The sequence below is a fragment of the Clavispora lusitaniae genome (genome assembly GCF_014636115.1).
Source record: "Clavispora lusitaniae strain FDAARGOS_655 chromosome Unknown tig00002663_pilon, whole genome shotgun sequence".
Classification (NCBI taxonomy): Eukaryota; Fungi; Ascomycota; class Pichiomycetes; order Serinales; family Metschnikowiaceae; genus Clavispora; species Clavispora lusitaniae.
In genome coordinates this window covers 1,743,849-1,764,355 of record NW_027093982.1, presented here as the reverse complement: position 1 = coordinate 1,764,355, position 20,507 = coordinate 1,743,849, and the positions used below count along the sequence as shown (strand labels likewise).

Genomic DNA, 20,507 nt, shown 5'->3' with positions numbered 1-20,507 from the left:
GGATGCTATGGACTGTGGTTTGCATGCATCCGTTGGACCTGAAGTAATCGCCCGACTTGAATGGCTTGGGCATAAAAGCATGTGAATCGGCAGATTTTACCGCTCCGTACAGGATTGGCAGAGTCATCCACTGACTGACTTTTTGATGAGGTGTGAAAGTGGCTGGAGATAATTAGCGTATATTTGCATTAAGAAGGAGGAGCGACAAAGAGAAAATGAATGAGTAAGTGAGAAGCAAGATCCTCTTTCTGTAGGTAATTTTCGAGTGAGATTATATGAGTCGATCTTTTAGAGATTTCGCCGAACATCGGACTTGAGAGGTTTTTGACTTCGCTAAATATGGACGGTATGCAATACCATTCTTTGTCGAGACAACGATTGCTTTCTTCGTATATTTCTCCAGCTTGTTTGCCCGTGTTAAGCATATAGGGGAAATCAATCACATTTAAACCCTATTCACAGCGCTGGGTCAGTAGATGCTTTGAAGTAAAAATACCTCATATTTTGCTAGAAAGTACCTGTCAAGTTTTCTTGTTATTATGTCGAGGAAATAGTACGTAAACATCATTTCTGTGACCGCCTGACTTTGATAACCAACTAAATTCTAAAAACTTATGTTCTCATTGTTCTCATGCCTCGTGCTTACAATACCATTTCGGTGTCCTAAGCCCGAATTGTAAAATTGACATACGGTTCACTGGATATTTTGTTCGCAAATTCCACGCGTTTTCTTGAGTCATTCTAAATATCAATCTTTAGGTGATTTAAAGGTGATACGTAGCTAAATCGAAGGTTATTGCAAAGATCCGTTGTTCGAGGATAAAACCTCTTAGACTATAAATTCTTGTAATACATTGGTTGCTAGCAACTTATTAAGATCAAGATGAAACATGTTGAAACTGAATTTTTTTCTTTAGGAAAATTTATTGGATGACTGAAGTTAACGGCCCAATAATCCAACAATCGTATCGTTTTGATTATTGAAGTAACAAGCTCTATGCATGTCAGTTAAATATTTGGTCATTTTACACTTCGTACTGTTGAATGATCAGGCGATCGCTTGCTCCTTGGCAAGTCTAGGATATTGGTTTTACTAGCAGATAAACTTCAGAGCTATTTGCTGATAAATATTTTGTGATGCTTTCTTCTTTCTTTTTTTTGTGTTAGAAGTCTCGCTTGTTCAATGTTTGATTATCGGTTTTCTATTGATTCTCAGTCATGTATCAAGGAAAGTAGCTAAATGCACAAGCTTTGAAATCCATTACTCTAGTGAATGGTATAATTGGTGGTACTCTACCAATTATACTGATTTACTCAAGTTGGTCCTTCCGTAAACCGCTTTAGTCTCACATCGTCCATGATTTTAATCATGTTCGCATTAAAGATTGTCATGGCATACACACATCGAGGAAAGGCGTACATGTATCCCATAGGATGAGTCAAAAACTATTTACGATAAAAAAAGCCTTCCATATCTTCCATTCCTTTTTATCTCAAAGTATGGCAATGTTTATTTCCATTGGCCTAACACGTCGTGGTGCACCAAGTCGCGGCAAAATGTATCATTCTGCATCATCATTTTAACTTAGGAAACACACTATGCGATAATGAAGACAAGAAAAAAAGCTCGTAGAGATACAATTTTGAGCCATACAGCAAAGCAAAACCGTTACATTTTCAACCCCAATTGTTACTGTTGGCAACTAAAACCACCATCATCAATTGGGCACGTGACCAGCGTGCGACTACAGAAAAGCTGATGAAAAAAAAAAACTGGGAAGACGCATTAGAGCCATAATATTTCACCCGATGGCTGACACTTACATGCATTTGATCCGTCCTACGGTGACTGCTCCTGCTGCACCTTCTGCTGCAAGCCCTGTCGGAGTTAAAATCCATAACTCTGCTCTTTTCCTGGTTTTGGAAATTGTTTCCAAACAGGTTCTCGAAGAGAACAAAAGAATCATTGGAACTTTGCTTGGTGTTAGATCAGACGACGGCTCAAGTGTGGAAATCAAAGATGCATTCATGGTTCCTTGTCAAGACACTGGCGACTCTATTGTCATCGAAGAGCACACACACAAAACTTTGTACCAGTTATACAAGAAGGCCCACCCAAAGGAGTTTGTTTTGGGCTGGTTCGACTCTGCCAAGGAAATCGACGGATCCACAGGCTTGATCCATGATTTCTACTCCAAAGGTGCTGACAGGGCATACCCATTTCCAGCTATCTACTTGAACGTGAACTTTTTGAACGGAAACCAAGTTGGTTTGCCAAAGTTGACCACATATATTGGAGCTGCTATCGGTAAGGCTGCGTCCGTGCAAAAAATGGGATGGAAAACTGCAAACACAAACCTGTACATTTTCTCTCCGGTTCCACATAGTGTTGTTTCTAGCACTGTTTCCGAAAAATTGGCGTTGAACAAAATCAGTGAAACGCCTTCGACGAAAAACAACGTTGTGGAGTTTGAGCACGAACACTTGCAAACCTTGTCCAAGGAGATCAGCAGCGTTACTCGCAACATTGATCTTATGTTGGAGCACCTCAGCAAAACCAGCAACTCGGACCAAGATTTGGACTTGTTGAGAACTTTGAGCAATACCTTATTGAATAGACCTACAATTTTGGCAGACTTGGATGCATTGAAGAACCACTTCCAGTCCCACAACCAGGATGTGATTATGATTGAATTCTTGACCAGAGCAGTCAAGGAACAAATTGAGTTGAGTGCTCGTTTGTCTGCGGAGGCAGAGAAGAAAATCGCCTAGATAGCATGGTATAGGATATTCTGTGGAAACCAGCTCACGTCGTATAGAGATTACCTTTGCATATGCTCGTCCTGCGGAGCGAGACATTGTGCGGCTTAATATGTTTTACCAACAATGATGAATTCTCGTGGAGTCGCCTTATCTGGCAGGCTAATATTGATTTGTATTTTTTATCTCTCTTTTTTTTTTTTATTCTGTCTTTGGTTGTTCTTGTGGCTTAGGCGTATTTCGCCATGCTTCGTAGCGAATGTGAACTGCCAAGATTAGTACAAAGAGCAAATTACCCGTACGATACTTTTCACGAAACTTTAATTTTTGAAGCAACAGGGCTGAAGGACTATGCGGTACTTCGATTTGTTTTGGCAACAGTGACATTTGGGTTCTGCATGCCCGTGTTTGGGAAATCTGCTCTACAATAAGCGTGGTTGGGGATGACAGGGAAATGTTATTTTTGGGAAGGCAGCTACTATGCTACAAGTTTTTTATTGTTTTTTTTTTTTTTCTCAACCAGTCAAGCAGGAAAGGAAACACGTTGGTCTCAGCCCAAACTTTTTTTTTTGGAAGGCCATGGAATGTTTGGTGGGTTCCCCAATTATCGTATGTGCACCTCGCCGTATAATACGAATGCACATGAGAGTGCGCTTCGCCACATTAACATTAATCCTGCACTGGTACAATGGGGTACAATAGATCAATCGTAGAGATACAACAATTGTGACAAGCAGCAATATCCATATTGGAGTCAAGAAAAGGCACAGTGGCTTACAACGCTTCCATTAGTACCAGCGTAGTAATTTCAACATCCAACTATGTGTGAGATTTCACGTAGACAAATGCCAATCAATATTTTTGCAGTCCACGCCTAGGTTAAAAGTAAAATCCAGCCTCCTAACAAAAACACTGTACATGAATACGTCGTGCCCAACCAACCAGAACACAATCAGGCAATGTATACGATAAATGTGGCAGCGCCCCTGGCCAGCTTATCTAAAGTTCCATGCAAACTGCGCGGATATTATATAAGTGCGTCAAATTCTTCACACTGGCATCAGCATCAAATCCTCTCAATTTTTCACACTTGTTTACAATTGTGGAATTGCATTATACCATCGACAAATCCTAAACAGCAACACCCGATTGTTTTCGGCCACGCTGATTTCCACCACGATACTACAATGAACGATACTGTTATGCTCTCGCGCGAAAAGACCATCGACTATATGGAAAAGAGACAGGAAGCGACTGTGCTCCGGTATATGCGGCAGATTGCAGAACTTGAAGGCGCCACCGGACCTGGAGGTGCGGTTTCTCTCAGAATGGGGGCTCGTGATTTCAGTACCCTTGATAATGGGGAAATTGCCAGCATCATGGAGTCTGAACAGGAGTTTTTGGAACAGCGGCTCCAACGGAAAGTAGAGTCGTTGACTGGGGCCAGAAGGTGGTCTTGTCCGGCATACAATAATGCTTGAAAGCCCCTTCGGCTGGTTGGGATATAGGTACAGGAAATACATATGGATCAAAACCGGTAGTATATAGGGGTGCTTGCTTGGATTAGAAAAAGGAAGATTCTGGCATGTCTCGCCAAACAACGTGCCTGTAGCTGCATTGATCTTTCAATGACATTGTGCTGTGTACAATCACAACACCGTCCAATTGATTTTTCACAGCCATCTATCATGGCCAAGTTACAATATGCGAGTACTTCATACATTTGCCTTCCTTTGCAGAGCCTCTTTTTAGCCATCGTCAGGGGGAAAAGTCTCAACACCAGTTTGTAGTAATAAGTGTGCAGATACTTGGATGGAACATGCAGCTCATACAAACATCAGTGTTGGATCCATTACTTACTAGAAGACGCCTATTTCGAATGTGATGAAGATGCGCCAGCTCTGACAATCGCAATTTTTGCTGGTACTCGTGGTAGAACAAACAATTAGACCTGTATATGCAGCAGCAACCCTGCCGTGCATTATCTCTAGAAAAGGGAACATCAGAGAGCCAATGTTTCGTGCTACAAATTACACGTATTTGCATGCCCTCGCCACCTCCAGAAGTGCTAATACCAATTTTCTGTTGACACTTCCAAATTGTAAGTCAATTGATTTGTTTTCAGGTTACCAGTGAATAATGATAATGCGCAAAAGCCTGTCAAACCTGCATCGCTATCGCATGATTCAGTTCAGATTCATGCCAAAATGAACACACAAACGATCCACGCTCCAAACCAGAAAACAGGTACAATCGCCATTGTGAACAAATCCACTCCTGTATCTCCCAAGCAACATCACTTCAGGAACACAAGCAAATCAACCCCGATTCACCTGTTGTAGGCAGATCCAAGATGCACGGGTGCGCATTTTTGTGCTGCTCCATTTGCACCCAAACCTGTTGATCTCCATGCTCCTTCTTCTTTTCCTCTGGGGCTTTGCTTCGGCACTTCCTGCCCTAGGTTTTTCCCACGCCCCGCCTCTTCTGCCAACTTTTGTAGCCTATAACACACTCCCTTTCCCGCGCTGGCTTAGCGACTTTACTGGTCTCCATCTGTGGCCAGACATAGATCCGCCATACATTCCCCTTGATTTCATCACTTTTGATGAGAGTTCTACTCTGTTGGCACAAATCCATTTGCAAGGAAATTGCCTGGACTCGCATAACAGGAATAGTGTTTGTTCTTTCGACTGCTTCAATTGTGTATCAAGCGACGACGTGTATACATGCCCTGTTCTTAGCCAAACGTTTGACGATGGGCCTTCTTTAGCTACTCCCAAGCTCGTCAAGGCGCTTCGCAGCCGCTCAACCTTTTTCACAATAGGCCTAAATGTTGTGCGATATCCGGAGATCTACAGGGCGACAGCCAGAGCCGGGCATATTATGGGCTCGCACACTTGGCTGCACAAGTTCTTGCCGCTGCTTCTGAATGAGGAAGTTGTAGCTCAAATACAGTGGTCCGTCTGGGCCATGAATGCAACCTACGGCCACATTCCCAAATGGTTTCGTCCTCCGTATGGTGGGATTGATAACCGGATCCGTGGCATTCTCCGCCAGTTCGGAATGCAGGCTGTACTTTGGGACTTTGACACAGTCGATTGGCGTCTTGAAGCTGGACTGGCTCCTCAGGAGGCCATGATATATTCTGGAGTAAATGAGTTTCAGAAATTGAGAGGAAACCGCGGCTTGATTTTGGAACACGATGGCACAGACACCACAGTCAATGTGGGGATAAACTTGCACAAGCAGCTCGGGCCGGTTCAATTGTCGGTGCCTGAGTGTGTAGGTGGTATAGACTACATCAAGAAGTTTATAGATCCAAGCAAATAAATTGGAACCAAGTTTGCAGGTGAAGCAGACTCTGATCGCAATGACATCCAAGTGTCTGCTTTTTAAGTTTTCATTTCAATATGTCAGTACGTGATTTAAAAGTGAAAAGAAAATCGCCCAGATGTAATTATTTTTCTACAGAAAGCATTGCCACTGTTTGGCTCATTATTGGCCATGAATGCTTGTATTATACCATTTCACATTGAACTATCAGTAAACGTGCGAAAGTGCTTGACTTTCCGGAGCAACGAAAAACTTTTCAGGCCTCAAAATTGCTCCTGAAACCCTCTGAAAGGTTTCAAACAACCTCAAAACCTTCATAGCCTATCGGCCCATTTTTCAGACATCTTTCGTGCAATCTGTGAAAAGATTCCAGTAACATGGTGATGTATTCCCCATATGGTACTGCACGTCGTCTCTAGACATCTTTCGGCGGACCGCGTTTCTTCAGAACCCAGACTCTCTGATTCTTTGTCCCCTGCCTTGGTGGGCTGCGTCAATGAACTCGCACGCAATATGCTGGGCCCGTTTTCCCCAATGATGTCCGGACTGCCTTGTCTCTTGCTCCCTTTGCCCGTAGCTGATAATGATTACAGCTTCTGGGAAAATGGCACTCGATCGCCAGAGCGCAACTTGAACATATTTCTCCGTGTCTGTGGCAACGATCCACAATGGCCTGAGCTTTCTTCTTTAGTCAGCTCGTGACCTGCGAGACCCTGGCTGGTGTTTTATGGGCATTCTTGCTGTTTAAAGAACATCAGTACCTCCCTAAAGACTGGTATCTGTTGGGCCCTGTGACTTGATGTCAATTTCTCCAGTTTGAGAAGTTATGAGGCTTGTTGGGTCTGTTTTTGCGCAAAAGAAGTCCGCATGCGTCTCTTGTCTTCGTCTTTCTACTAGTGAAATGTTTTGCACTAGAGTTTTGCTGGCAGCCTACTAATCTCGAATGCTCCAGCATCATTCCGGCCCGTGCAGGACACTAGAAGATACCGAGTTTGGCATGAGAGGAAGCTTTTGTACAATTGCCGACCCATTTTGTCCGATGATTATTGCAAAAAGTTTATGACTTCCTCGCGCTGCTACTCTTAAACTGGAGATATTTGACGGCCCAACAGCTCCACATTGCGCTGCTGCAGGTTTCGGCATAGCCACATTCCGATATCGGTTTGTTTTTGTTTTTGACGCTTTTGTTTTCTCGCAAAATAGAGGCTCTGTCCTTGCAAAAGCTGATATGCCACCCAGACCATTCTCGTGGGTTTACGGCTTTACCTAAGATACGTAGGACATGTTCAGGGCTAGGGCGATCGAAGGAACCAAGACATGGCTCTAGGCTATCCCTTTTGATGGATTGATCCAATACTCCCGTTGGCAGTATGTTAGAGTCTGTTTGTGAAAAGTTCTGTAGTCATTGGGTTGATCAAGAGTGGTGTCATGCTTATTGGTGTGTACCGGTGCTCGCATAAAGCATAGTGCTGGCATTTGACGGAGAAAGGACATTTTCAGAGAGTCCAATATTTGGTATGTATCTGGTAGTTTAGGAGTAGGGCTGTTACTAACTTTAAATGGCAATGCCAGCTGGCACAGGGCTGCCTTTTAGACAAACCGGGATAGCTCTTGCTGGTCTACTTCAAAGAGATTATTATGAGGGCCAGAAATGGAAATGCATTATTCGCACCCATTCTCCGGGCGGATACGATTAGTTCAATACCGAATGAATGGTCTCTAACTGGCAATCATAGAGCATCCTAGCTCTAAGAGTAGTCATGAACAGGTGTAGAATGCCATTCAGATCTGAGATGGAGATCTTCGATTGATAAAATAAAGCATTTTTCAGAATCGTTCAAGTGTGCTGGTTCATGGTGCCATTTTAACTCCGCTGCACCTTTTGTCAGCAAAGCACGCCATTATGGCCATCCGCCACATCAGCATTGGGGTCTGTTACTCGCAGCTCGGGTTATTACAGCTTATATTGTGGCTAGCACTATATTACAAAAACGTTTTAGGTTCGGTAAGCTTAAAAGTGACAAGCAGTTTAAACGATGACACACTTGACCCCGCATCCTGATTCTTCCTTCTTGTCACTTGAAGGAGCGGTCTGTTGGCTTCTCTTGGCTGCGTCGGAGGCGGGCTTTTCCGCCTTGGTCTCAGCCTCCGTCTCTTTTGACTCCTTGGCCTTCTTTGGTTCCTCAGCCTTTTCGGTCTTCGTAGCAGTTTCGGTAGAACCGACAGAGCTCACAAATCTAATGGCGTTATCCGCAAATGCCTCACCCTGCAAGGTAGCGATTTCCTTTTCCAAAGCGGTAGGCTGTCTAGAACCATCTCCAGCAAAAGTGACGGCACCGTATGGGGTTCCACCGTGAACCTCATCTAAGTTGGTGATTTGAGCGAATGCCTTAGCGTAACCCAATGGAATGTAGATCATACCGTGGTGAGCAATGTAAGGAATGAAGTTTCTCAACGTGGCTTCTTGGCCGCCTCCTGGGGAGCTGACGGAGGTGAAAATGGCCACGGGCTTGCCGTACAAGGTTCCGTTGGCCCAGAGGCCACCGGTAGAACCCAAAAATTCGGTCATTTGAGCTGGCAAGTTTCCAAAACGCGTTGGGTAGCCGAACACAAACGCATCATACTCGGACAAAGTGTCCAAAGTGGCGATTGGGTAATCGGCTTTAGCTGGCGCCTTCAACTTCTCCAAAACTTCTTGAGGCAAGGTTTCTGGCACTTGGAAAATGTCGACTTTCGAGGCTTTTCCCGACTTCTCCACACCTTCCTTGACCGCTTTGGCCATGGTGACAATATGCCCATAAGTTGAGTAGTAAATGATAGCGATCTTCATTGCAATAGGGTCAAAAAAAAAAAAATCAGGTGAAGAAATGAAAACCCGCACTTGTTGCTTCTTTTAACACCGCTTACCAAAGTACGGCTTTAGGCTTATAAATTGGGAGAGGAAAGCTACAGGGTTGCAGTATTAGTAACGCCATTAGTAAAGAGGAGGGATGCATTGTGCAGGCAAACTCTGTCCACCTGGGTCAAGTATACTTTAGTGTTTGGCCCAGTTTCAGATAAGTTTAATGTTGTTCTGGGTCTTCATTAAGATATTAGACCGACTTGGACAACAGGTAGACCGCAGCCGCAAGCTACAAGAATAAACAGAGAAGACAACTAACTGTCAAATGTTGTTGACCTGCATTTCCCATTACGCACGTTAGTAAAATTGACTAACCAAATTTGTAAACGGAAAAGGATGGAATGCGGACGCGCATGGACATGTATATATAACCCATCTATTTAAACCTTCGTCAGTCCGTTTGTTTCACACCATCCAACTCAAGAAAACAAAATGGCTCCTAAGGTTGCAATCATCATTTACTCTATGTACCACCACGTGGCCACCATGGCCGAAGCCGTGAAGAAGGGTGTCGAGTCTGCTGGCGGCTCTGCTGACATCTTCCAGGTTCCTGAAACCTTGACTGAAGAAGTTTTGCAGTTGTTGCATGCTCCAGCCAAGCCAGACTACCCAATTGCCACTTTGGACACCTTGACTGGCTATGACGCTTTCTTGTTTGGTGTTCCAACCAGATTCGGTAACTACCCAGCCCAATGGAAGGCTTTCTGGGACTCTACTGGTGGCTTGTGGGCTCAAGGTTCTTTGTACGGTAAGCCAGCTGGTTTCTTCGTCTCCACAGGTACCCCAGGTGGAGGACAAGAGACCACCATTGTCAATGCTTTGTCTGTTATTGTGCACCACGGTATGATTTACGTTCCATTGGGTTACGCTAAGGCCTTCCCACAAATTACCAACTTGGATGAGGTTCACGGCTCCTCTCCATACGGTGCTGGTTCTTTCGCTGGTGGTGACGGTTCTAGACAACCTTCTGCTTTGGAATTGGAGATTGCCACTATCCAAGGTAAGTCTTTCTACGAAACTGTGCAAAAGTTTTAAGATAACGGATCTACGAGATTAAGGTGAGGAAGTTTATTTTAGTAGCAATAGATGCTGTGTTAGAAAAATGTGCTTATTACTGTATTGATTGTCGTCTCTCATCCACATTCATGTGTCAACCTGCGTTTTGGAGTACTTGTCTGCATGTTGTGGTGGGGTTATCTTTACGAGCAGAAGATCCCAGTACGAATAGGAGTAAAATTAGCACTCGACAATTTAGTTCTTTGTTTTCTAGTGTTGACTCTACGACTGTAATCGGTGATTGGCAACCCTTCATCTATTTTTATAACTACTTTAACTTCACTGGATATTTTACCTTCCCAATTCTCAAACAATCTTCCACTTTAGTAGATGTGAATGCTCTTTGTTCTGAGAAAATGAAAGCCGAACTTCTATAAACGCATAACTCTTATCCAACTTTCCCACATCTAGCCTACCGTTTTACCAAACCCAGCCCTTCGATCTAGATTCTGACCTAGACTGGCCCTGTGATTATGTAACTTCGTGTTTATTTCAGAAGACTGATTTAAATTACGTTTTGTAAGATTACCACGAGCACTAGACATTGTCTTTAAACATCCAGAACGCTCCTATGGCGAGATTCTGCTCATGTTCCAGACTCCAGTAGTATCCTCGCGTGTGTATGTGATTCTATCATGCAAACGGCTCATTCCACCTTGCCAAAACTCCACCTCAAGCGGCACTATTCTAACTCCACCCCAGTACTCTGGGCATGGGATCTCATCATCTGCCAAATCACGGAACTTCTCTTCATACTTCTTGTAAAGACCATCAAGCTCGTCTCTCAGAGTGATCTTTTGTGATTGGGGCAGAGCCCATGCTCCGATCTTGGATCCACGGGGCCTGGTCTTGAAGTAGCGTTCAGATGTCTCCCTGGTCACTTTCTCCATCACGCCTTCGACCCGAACCTGCCGCTGGATATGCGGCCAGAAAAAGTTGAGCGATGCGTACTTGTTTGTCTCAAAGTCCTTGGCTTTCTTCGACTGGTCCCAGTTGGAGTAGACAATAAAGCCGTGAGTATCTAATTCCTTGAGCAAAACAACACGCGACAGCACGCGGCCTGATGGCAACCTGGCTGTGGAAAACGTAGTGCATTCCGGTATAGCAGAAGCATCAGTGACGGTGTTCCTGGCATCTTCAAACCACTTGTGAAATTGGTCAATAGGACTGGCCAGAACTTCACTCTCATTCAAGTGGCCCTTTTGGTATTGGTAAGTGGGCGGAGCAAATATTATGGGTTTTTCTGTAGACATTTTTTGCGAAAAAGGACGATATGTGACGAAAGTTCGGAATCCAAGAGACCGCCTCAACATATAAAAATGGTATGATTCATCTGACGCGCGCTCAGTAAATTGGTCACGGAAAGATTCAACTCATATTTATCTATCTTTTTTTTTTTTGTTTCTCTTGTTTTGTTTTTTTGTATATTTCATTCATCAGGTAAATAGTTGTTATCATTGACCGAATGTCGGGATATATACGAGAGTCAGCATTTCCTTTTATGCCAATGTCGAATCGGGTTGTGCGCCAAATCCAGTAATTGGCTAGTGAAATCGTAATTCGTAATTCGTAATTCATGGATACTACTGAGCTGACTTGTATTGCAAGCTCAAAGATTACACTTTCACGTCATTCCGGGTGCTGTTTGAAACGAACGTTGTTGGCCGGCATCTTCGTAAGATTATCCGTAGAACATTATTGTCCATCGAAGCGATACATGAATCCTTGTCGAATATTGCCAATCGTAAGCATTTGCATTCATAGCAAAGGAATCTCAACAACAAATTATAACTGTCAAACACTTTTAAGCATGCAAATGTCTATTCTAAATCTAAATCCCCACCAAAACCAAAACTGAATCCAGTCGTCTCGGTCAACTTCGTCCACGTTTCACTTTTTCCTGTGGATTTTGCCACTTCTGCCTTTTCTATACGAGTTAACTCCTCTAATCCCCGCTTCAAAACAGCGTCGTCTCCGTTAAGCTCCAACAATTTCGTAAAAAGTTCGAAGACAGGCATTGGAGGAAGTTGAGACTCGACTATCTCACCGCAGTCTTCGTTTTGAAGAAAATCTTGTAAATGTAATTCATCAAACTTCTTCGAGTATTCCCGAATCTTACAAATATTTTCATCATCTGCGTCGCCAGCAGCAGATATCACGCGATCCATTACACGGCGAACAGCCAGAGGATGAAAGCCAGACATCTGCGACCGCCTGTTCTTGAGAAAATTCATGGCATTCCCCACTTTCACTTTGGGCACAAAGTTTTGGGTCAACGCCACGCTGTCGTCTAAATTGATGACTGAGTGCCACCACCCACTAGGTACGTACATAACCTCACCAGGAAATGTAATTCCAATTTGCGCTTCTGGGTGTTTCGCTGCATCATTGTAAAAGCCTGAAAGAACCCATTCAGCGATGCCAACAGGACTAGTCACTTCACTTTCGTCTTCGTCTGCTGAAACACCAGGCGGACATGTCCCTGGCGGAAACATAACCCAAAGTTTTCTTCCTGAGAGAGCGGCATTCCATGCGGAAGTATAGTTTGGATCTTTGTGGAAAGTAGAGCCCGAACGTTCGGATCCAATGATCACCCAAGCATGGTCAGGGCGACAGTCACCAAAAACAGAAAAATGGTCTTCTTGGAACAATTGAGGTACGTCATATTCTTGGCGAAGAGTCTTCATGGCTTCACTGTTACAATCAAACAAGTAGAGAGGGCTTTCGTCGCTGTTCTTGACCAAATATTGCGCATAGAGCGAAAGAGGCCATTGCACCGCTTCTTGACGGAATTTCACATCTGCAAACCGTCGAAGGAGCAGCTCCAAATTCCAGCGGGGCCAACGTTCTGGATCAGCATTGGTGAAGATGAATGGTTGATTATGCCATTTTGAATCAAATAATTCCTGTGAAAGTTGCGCTTCAGGAAATCTGGGGATTCGGCCCTTGGGCAAAATCAGAAAATCAAGCGGTTGATTTGTTCGTAAGCTATCCATGTGATAAGTTTCTTCTTCTTCGATAACCTTTCCAAAGAGATTATTGTAATCGATTTGAGAACATTGGAACGGCCGGTAGAGAACATCAGAACAGACCAAATTCCCTTTCATTTGAATATCAGCCAGATATTTTGCATCTAGACCTAATACACTAAGACGCCATGATCCACGCCACTGAAGCAAAGGAATATCTTTCCCTTGTTTTTCAGCAATTTGCACTTTCGTAGTGTACATTTTCTTCCATAGATCCTCATCGTATAAGTAGGCATAAAGAACACGCGAAGTATGTGAGAGATTTCGTAATGCATTAGCATCGTCGATGTAACTGAGGATTTCCATAAAAAGCTCTTCCTCAAATCTGGCAAAATCTCCCAACTGTTGTTCCTTTGTTACACCTTCTGTATTCTCAGCGAAAAAAGAGTTGCCGAGTGGACGCACGTTTAAAGGGTGAGCGGCCAAAGATTTGGAAGCGGATATCGTCCGAGGTAGACTGGCATATGCTCTCCTTTTCTTGTGTGTATGCTGAGATGGCATCTTGAACTATTGGGATAGAAGAGAGGTTTTTTTCGCAGTCAAAACGTACGAGATGAGAATACAGTACATGCGATGTGAGTTACAGTTCTACGATCGGGTTTATGGGTAGTGAAAAACACGGCGATGTAACATTTAGAAGCGAAAACATATTATTTCCGGATAATTGCTATTGTCGTGTGCTCCTTTTCCATGTTAGTTTCATAGTTTTGACGATAGTTTTTTTTATTAGGTAGATTAGTCAATCATTGGCAGAATCCACAAGAACCGCGAAAACCGGAGAAGAAAACGTAACATGATTACCATATATTTATGAACGCTTCAATACATAGGGAAAAAAGCAACATATTTCATGATTCTCCTACAAAGTTTACAGAATAAGTCAAATGAGGAATGCCTTAACTATGTACATATGAGCTTACTGCTTCTTGACCTGCGAGGGATCAAACATCAAGGGCTCTTCTCTCTTTGGAACCCAGTCTTTCTTCTTCAACCTCTGTTCGTACTCTCTAACGTATTTGCCTGGGTAAATGATCTTCTCGTCAACAGGGTCCAAGTTGCTTTGAGGAACTTCGGGCTCGCCCAAAATTGCCTTCTTCTTGGCCTTCAAAAACGCCTTGATTTCTGCAAAGCAGTGCATGCACATGAAGTGAGATCTCTTGACGTGACCACATGCGGGACATCTGCCCAAGTTTTCCAAGGGTTGTATTTGCTTGTCTCCTGGAGAGTACAACTTTTCTCTCGTTCTGCGATGAGATGGTCTCTTTTTGGGCACAGCCTTTAAAATTGTTCCATTATCAATCATAAAAGGAGGCTGTCCTCCTTCTTGTAACTTCCTTTTCAATTCTTCTAGTCTGGGGTCGAGACTTATTTGCGTGCTGGTGCTTTGAGGAAAGAGATTGCTGAGACGGGGTAAAAGCGGTAAGATGGGTAATGCAATGGAAATCACGGAGCCAGTACTCGAAGCTGGAGCAGCCAAGGACCCGAATCTGAGAGCCAACGACATTCTTTGATGGGAACTCAGAAAGGTTTTCAATGAAAGAAAAAAACCGGAATCTTTTTTTCTGCGATCGAAGTCACGTGCATGTCACAACCATACCGACGGAGCCTAATCTATCAAAGCAGACAAAAGAGGGTTTTACGATATTCATTCCTATGGTTCTAGAGACTTCATAAAAAATATTGGAATTACTGATTCTAAGTAGCACATCAGTGTAGGATATGATCATAGAGGAGGTCAATGTCTCCGTCCAATACAATATTAACACGACCAGGAAGAGAAGACAAAGAATATCGCATATATATGATGATGATGATAATGATGATAAAAAGAGTGAACATGCTGTGCAGATGTAACATGAGCAACTGAACATTCAATAATCCAGCCAAATTATTGTGAGCTCCTACAGGATTGATGTCTCGTGCCTGGAATACATGACAAAACCCTAAAGACCGATAAATTGGGGGATTTTCGTGTCCAGAATCGTCTTGACGGGTTTTCAGTTAATGCTTGCTTTAAGCACCATAAACCCCCAAACTTAATTTTAGGCAATTACTCGACTCGTCATTCCCTGTGTTCACGTGCATGTTGGAGAAGAAAATGTGTGTGCGTACCGGATACGCGTTCAAATCAAAAGCACTTTGTGAACGACAACAAACTCTAATCCACCAAAGCATAACCTGAGCCAAAATGTCGATTCATATTGACGAATCCGTAGTTCTGCCACTGAAATATGTTGGTTTCGACACTATCACCTCCCAAATTGAAAACAGATTGTTAAAAAGAGGATTCCAGTTCAATATCATGGTTGTTGGCAGATCCGGATTAGGTAAGACAACCTTGGTCAACACCTTGTTCTCATCGAGATTGGCAACAACGCAAGGGCGTCGTTCGGCTGAAGAGCCCATCGAGAAAACCACAGAAATCAAAACTCATTCACACACATTGGTGGAAAACAATGTTCGCTTGAATATTAATGTTATTGACACGCCTGGTTTTGGCGACCAGATAAACAACGAGAGATGCTGGGATCCGTTGGTTAAATACATCAAAGAACAGCACTCACAATATTTGAGAAAAGAGTTGACTGCTCAAAGAGAGAAGTTTATTCCCGACACGAGAGTGCACTGCATTTTGTACTTTATTCCCCCCAACGGCACCAAGTTGAAGCCTTTGGATGCACAGGCATTGAAGAAATTGTCAGAGATTGCAAACGTTGTGCCAGTTATCGCCAAGAGTGATTCATTGACGCTTCCTGAAAGAACTGCTTTCAAAAGGTTGTTGCAGAATGAGTTCATCAAATACAAGTTGGACATCTATCCATACGACAGCGATGAATTGTATGAAGACGAGAAGCAGTTGAACGAAGATATCAAGTCATTGATTCCATTCGCCATTGCCGGTTCTGAACGCGAATTCGAAATCAACGGAGAAATGGTCAGAGGCAGAAAGTCCAAATGGGGCGCCATCAACATCGAGGATGTCTCGCAATGCGAGTTTGTATTTTTGAGAGATTTCTTGACAAGAACACACTTGCAAGACTTGATTGAAACGACGTCTTTGGTGCACTACGAGACTTTCAGAGCCAAACAATTGATTGCGTTGAAGGAGAACGCGTCGAATGCCAACAGACAATCGGTGCCTATTTCTCAAAAACCACAAGCAACTACCAATACCACGCCAATGGGTGTTCCAAGTGCATATGCGCCTACACAATCAATGGTATCTGCTGTTTCTGAGAGCACAGTCTCCGCTTTGGCGAACGGTGAAACCAGAGCATAGAATGGCGATTTGCATGAGCGTCGTATCTTTTTTTCTTCCTTTCTACTGAAAAAATTAGTCAATGTGCAACACGCTTCTGTGGTTCATGCATGGGGGATTCAATATAAATTTATAGTGAAATCAAATTTTGTGTTTCAAGCGTAACCGATTGAAATTCTGCTTGGTAGTTTGAGAACCAACTTTGTGTTGTGTAAACAAAGCGATGCCTCACGAACAGAAAACGAGTGCCGCCCTCAAAGATCCGCCGTGTACTTGTTGACTGAGGCCTTTTTTTCGGCCAACCAAAGTTCTTCGACATTCGTATTTTACACGAACCCCGGTCTTGTGCATGTCTCTGCGTTGTATGCAAGATGAATGAAAACAAACTGCATGTGAAGCAAGTTACCTTATCTCTGTCAAAATCCCAGCCAAATCTTTCGTCTTCATTTTTCTTGAACATCTAATATTCCCACCAGCTTTATCCAAAGAGGCCACAAGTTAACTTTGTACTAGAATAATAGAACAGCGATAGGTCCTACACGATGAAGGCTTATGTTACACTTTTAACAAGCGACTCTTATGTTCCAGGGGCTCTTGCTTTGGGACAGGCATTGAAAGACTTGCAAACTGAATATGAGACTGTGATTTTGGTTGATGTGAAACTGGTATCGCCACAATCCCTTGAACATATAGAATCAATTTTTGATACGGTAATTGATATCAATGACCGCAAAATTTTGGCTCCAATGGAGGAAGTGGTTGAGAAGCTTGGTCGGCCAGAACTCAGTACAGCCATGTCGAAGCTTTTGATTTGGGCGTTGGAAGATTATGAAACTTTGATATACTTGGACTGTGACACATTGCCATTGCGGTCCCTTGATGCTTTGTTTGAGAGATATGCCGATCTTGGGCACAACCAGGTAGTTGCTGCCCCTGACATAGGATGGCCAGATATTTTCAACTCCGGTGTAATGATTTTGAGACCCAGCTTACCTGTTTTTGAAAAGTTAGTGGGTTTCTCTTCTCAGAAAAACTCTTCGTTTGATGGTGCGGACCAGGGTTTGCTCAATGAGTTTTTCCACCTTCAAGGAAATGACTTTTCGTGGAAACGCTTACCTTTTATTTTTAACGTCACTCCATCTACGAGCTATCAATACAACCCGGCCTTGGCTCGCTTTTGGGACGACATTCACGTGTTCCATTTTATTGGCCAACAAAAACCATGGTTCGCAAAATCAGGCGAGAGAAACAGGATCGAAAAGTTGTGGTGGGAGAAGTTCAACTCTCTAAAACTTGACGAGAAGCAATATATTCATATTTTATCAAACAAGAAGCAACCACCAGAGACTAAAACTGGCAAAGGAAACTGGAACCCAAGCACAAATCTCCCATCTTTAGACCATTTGTCACTAGAATCAAATCTGAAAGTCTTTCCTTGGAACCACTCGGAAACAGTCGAGCCCACCCGTGTTTTCCATGATACGGGATTTACAGATGAAGAGCAGCATCAGAAGTCAACGCCATTTACGCTTGAAAAGAGATCAAGATATCAGTCTTCTGGCGAATCATTGGGGGCTTCTTATGGGCAGTTTGATGATAGCGAAAGGTTCGATCCGTCAAAGGCTTTGGATGAAATCGCCAAGATTCCTCTAAAATTTCTTTCCAAGCATTGATCCACAGAAATGATAACTGCTGTTTAGCTATATAATTAAATGAATGTCTAGATACCCAAAGGTTAACAATTCATGTATGACGACCAGAACTCCACGTATGGCATTATTGTCCATATTCCAGGCTCCATGCTACTGCACATGGTTGTACAAAAATAAAGAGGACTGATTATTTTTTTGGAATTCGATTTACACAATGAGTGCGGAAAGTGATGGGAATCAGCCTTTTGATTGCGGATCATTTTGGTATAGAAAAATATGTGATCAATTATCGTTACTTGAATAAAGGAAGAATAATTAAAAAAATATTGCCGGTCCCAGGAATCGAACCTGGGTTTGTTCGGCCACAACGAACTGTACTAACCACTATACTAGGCCGGCTTCTTATTTTCAAAAGTAGGATGGATAGCTATGACGGACAATAGGGCCGCTTAATTAATGGACGTTTACACTCATACTTTCTGTAGAGATTGATATGTTTTATTTTTGAGCGTCCTTCTTCAAAGGCGCGAAACACTGTTTCTGGATGGTTCTTGGCTATACTTCTCCACTGTTGCTAATGTATTTAAGTTCAATGCCTTTGTCCCAACCTTAGAGTATATTTAAGGTGATATCCCCGAATTCAGCAACTGACAATGTTACTTTGAAAATATTTTTGAGCTCTTCCGAACTCAGAAATTGGTTTCAGAACACTCATAGTTGAGTTTTTAAGGATCGAACCTTCATTTTATCATTCGTAATTTCGTACACTAACTATTGCGTTATATGCCAACGGATAACCAGCGAATCGAAGGCTGAGTGCAATAAGTTAGTTGCTGGTTTTAGAACCACGTATTTAATTTTCATATATTTCCATAGGAACGAGTTGTCAGATCGTCTCCCACTGGTGTGGCGAAAAACGCCGTTTCTGTCTCTGTATTAACGTGGGTATTTTGCATGGTACCCAACTTGTCTTGTCGAGTTCGTAAAGATACTCTTTCTGTTCTAGTTTCTTAACTTGTTTCGAACTGAGCGAGTTACAAGTTACGGCGCCATATTTTTTTTTTTTTGTACCATGGAATGATAACAAGTCAGGAAAACTGCATCCCACATAAGAGCACTAGGGTAATAGTAACGTTCAAGAAGAACTTAGGCGCTATTATATTATCCTTTTATTCTCCATAGTTCTCCTAGGAGGAAGACATCTTGAAGGAGCGAGATAATATAGCATCACATCTATCTTCGGAAACTCGGTTAATCATTCTGTTGAATTGTTAACAACATGTAACATAACGTTGTTTCCAACTAGGTTTCTAACAAAAGGAAGAAATGAAACCTTGTTAAGTTCAATGTGCTGTTTTCTTTTGAAGGGCATGCAAGAGTGTTTTTGTGCCGTAAATTGCATGCCAGGGAAATGTGATGATAAAAACCACGAAGCGTTAGGTAGGACACCTACTTCAGTAAATTACCCTGGATCTCATTTGTAGCCAATAGAATAAAGATTCGATAAACAGAGCATTAGGAGTCCCCTGCTATCACCATCAAGAAAAACTGCATACTATTGTTTCATTTGGCGTAATGCAAAGGTGGAATTTCCGGACTTGATGGATAAGTGCAGTCATCAAATCGGAAATCGAGTTCTGTAACAATCTATTACCATCTATATCTTATTTGGTATCTCAAAATAAACCTTAATGTCTATTTTGCGCTCTTTTCAAATCGCAACAGGGAATGATGCACGGTATTAAAAGCACAAAGGTATACAGAAATAAAAATAGTCGTGTTAACAATAGACATAGAAAAGGAGTAGCGGTGGAGTCTTTAACCTAGTTTAAGGTTCTGGAAACAAATTTAGAAATGATCCTCGGATTTGCTACTTAATGATCGGGGCAGGGATCACAAATTTCCGCTATTCTTTAATTAATTCCAAATTTAAATGTTAATCGAGTTAAAATATATGAGAAAAAGAGACGGAAAAATAAGAGCCCAGTTGCATTACAGTGCACCAAAGGATTCGTCAACGAGTTGGGATGGAACCAAGTAAGAAGAGAGAATGAGGGGAGGTGTGTCTCTGAAACCATTAGTTACGAGCCGTCGCTAATAATTATTTTGTAGTAGCCCATTTGAAAAGACGAATTGTGAGTCAACTATCAGAAATATATAAACATAGATGTAGATCAATCAAGGATCTGCGCAATAACTATTTCAGGCTCGTACGTTCTTGATTTTCGTGGTGCGTCCAACTGAAAACTCATCCCGTTGTATGCAATGCGTTGCCCTCGTAGGATCTTGAGGTGCGTCACATAATTAGGAGATGGAAAAAAGAAACATCGAGCCCCTTCCGAATGAGAGGTTGTTAGTGATACGCTTCTTCTTTTTGAACCAACTATAGTAAATCAAAGGTGTCATCTACAGGTTAGAATTTTTTTTCCTTCATTTGGGTCCTGCCGAATGTAGCGAATAAATCGTGCTGAGATGGCATTTATCAATTCCGCCCCAACTGAACGCGCAGAAGGGTA

The 20,507-nt window shown here is 42.7% G+C and overlaps 10 protein-coding genes and 1 non-coding gene across 11 annotated transcripts; 6 read left to right on the top strand and 5 right to left on the bottom strand. All coding sequences in view use genetic code 12, as the record gives it.

Moving 5' to 3' along the window:
- Window positions 1-1,809: 1,809 nt before the first annotated feature.
- FOB63_005443 (uncharacterized protein) lies at window positions 1,810-2,772 on the top strand (the record flags this gene model as incomplete). The annotated part of the gene is made up of 1 exon (XM_002616859.1): window positions 1,810-2,772. The coding sequence occupies one exon, from the start codon at window positions 1,810-1,812 to the stop codon at window positions 2,770-2,772; it is 963 nt and encodes a 320-aa protein (XP_002616905.1).
- Window positions 2,773-3,719: 947 nt separating this feature from the next.
- On the top strand, window positions 3,720-4,241 carry FOB63_005442 (uncharacterized protein; the record flags this gene model as incomplete). Its single annotated transcript, XM_002616860.1, has 1 exon — window positions 3,720-4,241. The coding sequence occupies one exon, from the start codon at window positions 3,720-3,722 to the stop codon at window positions 4,239-4,241; it is 522 nt and encodes a 173-aa protein (XP_002616906.1).
- A 928-nt stretch (window positions 4,242-5,169) lies between these two features.
- CDA2 (chitin deacetylase) lies at window positions 5,170-6,090 on the top strand (the record flags this gene model as incomplete). Its single annotated transcript, XM_002616861.1, has 1 exon — window positions 5,170-6,090. The coding sequence occupies one exon, from the start codon at window positions 5,170-5,172 to the stop codon at window positions 6,088-6,090; it is 921 nt and encodes a 306-aa protein (XP_002616907.1).
- A 2,032-nt stretch (window positions 6,091-8,122) lies between these two features.
- Window positions 8,123-8,923, bottom strand: FOB63_005440 (NAD(P)H:quinone oxidoreductase, type IV; the record flags this gene model as incomplete). Its single annotated transcript, XM_002616862.2, has 1 exon — window positions 8,123-8,923. One exon carries the CDS (start codon window positions 8,921-8,923, stop codon window positions 8,123-8,125), a length of 801 nt encoding a protein of 266 aa, XP_002616908.1.
- Window positions 8,924-9,427: 504 nt separating this feature from the next.
- PST3 (flavodoxin-like fold family protein) lies at window positions 9,428-10,030 on the top strand (the record flags this gene model as incomplete). The annotated part of the gene is made up of 1 exon (XM_002616863.1): window positions 9,428-10,030. The coding sequence occupies one exon, from the start codon at window positions 9,428-9,430 to the stop codon at window positions 10,028-10,030; it is 603 nt and encodes a 200-aa protein (XP_002616909.1).
- A 590-nt stretch (window positions 10,031-10,620) lies between these two features.
- PDX3 (pyridoxamine-phosphate oxidase) lies at window positions 10,621-11,364 on the bottom strand (the record flags this gene model as incomplete). The annotated part of the gene is made up of 1 exon (XM_002616864.1): window positions 10,621-11,364. One exon carries the CDS (start codon window positions 11,362-11,364, stop codon window positions 10,621-10,623), a length of 744 nt encoding a protein of 247 aa, XP_002616910.1.
- A 507-nt stretch (window positions 11,365-11,871) lies between these two features.
- Window positions 11,872-13,581, bottom strand: FOB63_005437 (uncharacterized protein; the record flags this gene model as incomplete). Its single annotated transcript, XM_002616865.2, has 1 exon — window positions 11,872-13,581. One exon carries the CDS (start codon window positions 13,579-13,581, stop codon window positions 11,872-11,874), a length of 1,710 nt encoding a protein of 569 aa, XP_002616911.2.
- Window positions 13,582-13,996: 415 nt separating this feature from the next.
- FOB63_005436 (mitochondrial 54S ribosomal protein bL32m) lies at window positions 13,997-14,584 on the bottom strand (the record flags this gene model as incomplete). The annotated part of the gene is made up of 1 exon (XM_002616866.1): window positions 13,997-14,584. One exon carries the CDS (start codon window positions 14,582-14,584, stop codon window positions 13,997-13,999), a length of 588 nt encoding a protein of 195 aa, XP_002616912.1.
- Window positions 14,585-15,268: 684 nt separating this feature from the next.
- On the top strand, window positions 15,269-16,360 carry CDC10 (septin; the record flags this gene model as incomplete). Its single annotated transcript, XM_002616867.1, has 1 exon — window positions 15,269-16,360. One exon carries the CDS (start codon window positions 15,269-15,271, stop codon window positions 16,358-16,360), a length of 1,092 nt encoding a protein of 363 aa, XP_002616913.1.
- A 521-nt stretch (window positions 16,361-16,881) lies between these two features.
- GLG2 (Glg2p) lies at window positions 16,882-18,012 on the top strand (the record flags this gene model as incomplete). Its single annotated transcript, XM_002616868.1, has 1 exon — window positions 16,882-18,012. The coding sequence occupies one exon, from the start codon at window positions 16,882-16,884 to the stop codon at window positions 18,010-18,012; it is 1,131 nt and encodes a 376-aa protein (XP_002616914.1).
- Window positions 18,013-18,318: 306 nt separating this feature from the next.
- Window positions 18,319-18,390, bottom strand: FOB63_005685. The gene has a single exon. It is a non-coding gene; the product is annotated as a tRNA-His (tRNA).
- Between the last annotated feature and the right edge of the window lie 2,117 nt (window positions 18,391-20,507).